The sequence below is a fragment of the Hyperolius riggenbachi genome, chromosome 2 (assembly GCF_040937935.1).
Source record: "Hyperolius riggenbachi isolate aHypRig1 chromosome 2, aHypRig1.pri, whole genome shotgun sequence".
NCBI classification, from domain to species: Eukaryota; Metazoa; Chordata; class Amphibia; order Anura; family Hyperoliidae; genus Hyperolius; species Hyperolius riggenbachi.
The window spans coordinates 12,784,334-12,789,858 of NC_090647.1; the positions used below are offsets into that span (position 1 = coordinate 12,784,334).

The 5,525-nt window shown below is 43.7% G+C and overlaps 1 protein-coding gene across 1 annotated transcript; it reads left to right on the forward strand.

Annotated features, from left to right (window-relative positions):
• The first annotated feature begins 3,651 nt into the window (after positions 1-3,651).
• LOC137544586 (olfactory receptor 52A1-like) lies at positions 3,652-4,644 on the forward strand. The gene has a single exon (XM_068265683.1). It carries the CDS (start codon positions 3,652-3,654, stop codon positions 4,642-4,644), a length of 993 nt encoding a protein of 330 aa, XP_068121784.1.
• Positions 4,645-5,525: the final 881 nt, after the last annotated feature.

A 5,525-nucleotide genomic window follows, 5' to 3' on the forward strand; every position in this document is an offset into this window, starting at 1 on the left:
CCACCAGGGGGGTTTTAGGGTTAGCCACCACCAGGGGGGTCTTAGGTTTAGGCACCACCAGGGGGGTCTTAGGTTTAGGCACCACCAGGGGGGTCTTAGGTTTAGGCACCACCAGGGGGGTCTTAGGTTTAGGCACCACCAGGGGGGTCTTAGGTTTAGGCACCACCAGGGGGGTCTAGGGGTTAGGGATAGGTACAGGGAGGGTTCTGTGTGAGAGTAGGCTTAGGTATAGTTTTATTAACATTTTAGTAATACTTACTAATGTTTTACAACACTTATTACGAACGTAGTTATATTTATATCATCGTTATAAAGAATATTTTCAGATTTTATTATAAGAACAAAACATAAATGAAGGTTATTCACAATAATATATAATTATAACAATTAAACATATATTATCGGTTTTTTTTAATAAACGTAATTATAAGTTTCACTTTTGAAACAGGGAAGATTAACGTTTTCACAATTGCCAATTTCATAAACATTATTTAATGATTTATAATTTTGTAAAACATTATTTGTAAACGAAATATAGCACACTATTTTTATAAACCCTATTAATGATTAATTATTAATTAGCGTTTACACCCCGCGCCCTTTTTGTCCGGGCGCCCTTTTTGTGCGTACGCAATCGGGAGAGCTAACTCGGAGAGAGTAAAAACTGCACAGCCTGCAATAAAGTACCACAGCCCACTCCGGTCCTTCCATACGCCAGTCACGCAGGCCTCCTGTTACAGCGTCCCGGTAAGCACATGTTGCCCATCTCACACTTCTCCGCCCAGCTCGGGTGTAAATAGGCAGAGTGCAGGAATATGGAGTGCACAGACCCACCAGCATTTCTGGGAAGATTGACAGCACTGCTGGGGTTATGTGGAGAGCCAGCAAACTGAGCACAGCTTGCAGCGCAGCCCACTCGGGCCTTCCACGCGGGAACCTCCAGTTACAGCGCCTGCAGGTAAGCACATGCTGCCCTTCTCACACTTCTCCCTTTGGCTGTGACAAGCAGTGGGCGGGCGAGCAGATGAAGCTCACAGGCACACCGGCATTTCGGCGAGCAGCTGCAGGCTGACAATGCTGCGGGGGTGATCAGGGCAGCCAGCACAGAGAGAACCAAGCCAAGAATCCCGGCACAGTCTGCAGCTCAGCACTACAGCCCACTCCAGTCCTTCCACAGCCGGCCTCCAGGTACTTCGGGTAAGCATGCACTTGCCTTCTGCTACTTCCCCGTCCATCTCCTACTTCCCAGCTGCAGTTGAAGCTCACAGCCTCACTTCGCATGGATCAGGCTCCTCCCGATGCTTTAAAGTTGCAGCAGAGATTAGTGGGGGTGCAGGAAAGACAGTTGGACAGGTCCAAAAATGTAGCATTCGAACCATAAGACGCACTGACTGGGGAAGAAAAAGTGTGTCTTATGGTCCGAAAAATACGGAACTTGCACCTCCAAGCTGTTCAAAAGACCCGCGCAGTACTGAAATGCTCAGGGAGGCAAGTCCTTCCGCAAGGCTGCCTGAGGATTGCTGATAGGCTATTCAACCTAGCAGGACCTTCCACGGAGGATGACAAAGGAACAATGGGATGGAGAGAGGACCAGGAAGGCTTTATGGCAGTGATGGCTAACCTTGGCACTCCAGCTGTGGTGGAACTACAAGTCCCATGAGGCTTTGCAATATTCTGACAGCTCTAAGCAGAACTCAGGAAGGCAGAGGCATGATGGGATTTGTAGTTTTGTCACAGCTAGAGTGCCAAGGTTAGCCATCACTGCTCTATGGTATCAGGGCCTTCCTCTACATAGGTGAATATCAAACCTGAAAAAGATTTTTCCTCACTTCAGGTTCTCTTCAAATAGCTTTAAAAATGATTTACTTGTCAGTATAAGTCTACAATGTATAATTCCATATGTTTGCATCATTGTTAATGTTTTTTGAGGCTTTTAAGGTACACATATACCTTAAAGAAGAGCTGTCAGCCATACTATCTCGGAAAAAACACATACATAAGTAGATAAATACTTGCTCTACTCACATAACACATGTATTGTACTGTCCACGTTTTGAATTTAGTGATTTTTCTACAGTAAATAAAGAGAAAAACCTTCTTAGCATTTCCCATTTTAACTGTGGCTATCTTGAAGCGAATCCTGATGTCATTTCCTCCCTTACTCTCCTCTGCCTGATTGTGTATGCATAGCCCGACCTTCACTATTGAAAGTGCATTGTCTCAGCATGAGAAATATTGGCCAATCAGAGAGGAACAGAGGTGTGGGAGGGGAAAACAGGAGGGAAAGAGGTTTCAGCCAATCAGGCTGTATTAGTTAAGTCTGAGGGGAAGTAGAGAAGCAAAAAAGGACAACCCAGCATGCCCTGCAACTTCCTTTTTGCGTACCAAATTTTGTGTAAACTGGTGAATGATCATTTATCAACAAGAAAAGTAATAGTGATTTTAACTTTTGGATTGCCTGGTTAGCATCCTTATTACTTGTTTACCAGATAAAAATAAAGAATAGATTTTCAATTTTATGCCTGACAGTTACACTTTAAGATGCATCATTAATTTCCTCTCTGCCCTATGCTGCTTAGCAGTTTACTTCCACCCCCTCCAGTTTCCCCCGTCTTCCCCACTTGTGGTTCCTCACATCCACCACCTCCTGGGTCATACCTATGTCTGCTACAGATTTAAAAATGTGTCTTTATTTTACGTTTGGAGATGCATTAGATAGTGGTGCTTTATATAATAATAATAATAAATACATGTGCTAAAAATGGAGGCGAGTAATGCTTGGGCAGTGGAGGTATGGGGAGTTTTCAGTGAAATGGTGATGTCCACATTTATTCTGTTAGAACTAACATGGTGGCAAACCTGAAACAAGCATGCAGCTAATCCAGTCACACTTCAAGGGAAGGTCCGAGGTGGTTAAAAAGCAAAAATCTACTTACTTTGGGCTTCCTCCAGCCCCTTGCCGCTGCTCTGGTGGCCTACGGTGCAGATGCTGACCTTGCCAGTTCGGCATCTACTTCTGCTCCAGCGTGCGGCTCTCGGAGTCGCATTGACGTCATCCGGACTATACTGCGCAGTACAGTCCGGATGATGTCAGCACGACTACGTGAGCCGCACGCTCCTGCAGCAGAGGGGAGAGCATGGAGGGTGGTCCCAGGGAGAGGAAGGGAGGCCGAAGTAAGGCCGTGCTCCCCCAAAGCCATGTCTCCCCCCTCCATCCCAGCACCCCCCTCCCTCAGCGCTCAGAAAACCTGCAAGATCTTAAAAAAAGAGTTGAACTTACCTGGGGCTTCTACTGGCCCCCTGCAGACATCCTGCGCCTGCATCGGGACAATACGATCCTCGGTCCCCCACCACGGCTCACTTTTGTTATCGTGACTTGCAAGTCAACAGCCACTGTGCCTTCGCAGCCCTGGCTGCGCATGTCCTCGCTTGCGTTCTCATTGCTGGGAGTGTTCTGCATAGGTGCAGTACAAGAAATCCTCATGCTGTGCCTGCACAGGATGCTCCCGGCAACGGGAGTGTGAATTTACTTTTTACTTTACTATTTACTTTTCATAAAACTGGACTGGATGCTACAAGCTGTTGACAAGCTCTTTTGCATATGCCACATGTCACTTCAGGTATGCTTTAATGTATTTGTTGTTCCCCAGAATGCTGGAGATGTTGGCACAGGAGAAGATCAGCAGATTAGAGGACCCATCCAATACCACATTCTATCCCAGCTTCTTCATTCTGACTGGCATTCCCGGGACAGAAACAACTTATAAGTGGATTTCTGTAGTTTTATGCTCATGCTACATAATCTCATTACTGGGAAACATGTTGCTTCTTGCTGTGATATCAGTATCTTCAGCTCTCCACAAACCCATGTTCATCTTCCTGTCGCTGTTGTCATCCAATGACGCCCTACTAAGCACAAGTGTAACTCCAAAACTGCTGTGTATCCTATGGTTCAATAACAACCACATCAGCTTTGAGGCCTGCCTTCTCCAGATGTTCTTCATTCACAACTTCACAGCTATGGAGTCAGGGCTTTTGCTAAGTATGGCATTTGACCGCTTTATTGCGATATGCCAGCCACTAAGATATGGCTCTATAATGACTAACAATGTCATCATCCAACTGCCCACTGTCTTGATGGTTAGAAATGTGGCTTTGGTGGCTTCCGTCGTCATCTTGGTCAGGAAATTTCCAGCGTTCAAGACCAATGTTGTTGTCAATGCTTACTGTGAACACATGGCAATTGCCAAACTTGCTGCTGCCGATATTAGGGTTAACAGTGCTTTAGGGTTAACTGTGGCTTTCACCATTCTAGGCATAGATTTGTTATTTATCCTGGTTTCCTACCTTGCCATCTTCCATGCCGTCTTCAGTCTCCCATCCAAAGATGCTCGACTGAAGACATTTAACACCTGTATCCCTCATATATGTGTCTTCTTGACCTTTCATGGCCTGGCCCTCTTCACCTTCCTAACCCACCGGTACGGTAAAGGGATTCCATCCTCTGTTCACACCATTTCAGGTTATATGTACCTTCTGCTGCCTCCTGTGCTAAATCCCCTTGTGTACGGGATGAAGACAAGACTGATCCGAGTACAAGTTCGAGAAGTCTTCTGTACATATCAAAAAACATTTAGAAACTAAAAATCCTTATTATGCGACCCTTATACCATTCCTTGTGTGTTTAGTTCTAGAATACATTAACCACTTCAGCCTTCAGTCGTTTTCACTTTATGCATCCGAGCAATATTCACCTCCCATTCATTCGCCAATAACTTTATCACTACTAATCACAATGAACTGATCTATATCTTGTTTTTTTGGCGCCAATTAGGCTTTCTTTGGTTGGTACATTTTGCTAAGAGCCACTTTACCGTAAATGCATTTTAACAGGAAGAATAAGAAAAAAAAAACGGAAAAAAATCATTATTTCTCAGTTTTCGGCCATTATAGTTTTAAAATAATACATGCCTCCATAATTAAACCCACGTATTGTATTTGCCTAATAGTCCTGGTTATTACACCATTTAAATTATGTCCCTATCACAATGAATGGCGACAATATTTTATTTGGAAAGAAAAGTGCATTTTTTCCATTTTGCATCCATCACTATTTACAAGCTTATAATTGGAAAAAAATAGAAACATTTCATCTTTACATTGATATTTAAACAGTTTAGACCCTTAGGTAAATATTTACGTTTTTTTTTTGTTTTTGTTTTTTTATTGTAATGTTTTTTTTTTTTTTTTATTAAACATTTTATTTGGGTATTTTTGGGAGGGTGGGATGGTGAGATGTAAATAGTAATTTTTTTATGTAAATATGTGTTGTTGGTTTTTTTACATGTAGATGTAGTTTTACTTTGAGGTACTTGAGTTTGTTTACATGACGTCATTCAAATCATAACATGTACGCTTAGAGGGACGTAGGGAGACGTAAGAGGCAGAAAAAGCGAGGCTTCTGAGAGAAGCAGTTGCTTTTTCTGCTGGGGAGAGGAATCAATCATCGGGCACCATGTCCCAGC

Excerpts from the sequence above, each read along its gene's own strand:
- LOC137544586 (XM_068265683.1), top strand. The coding sequence starts at position 3,652 with ATGCTGGAGATGTTGGCACAGGAGAAGATCAGCAGATTAGAGGACCCA.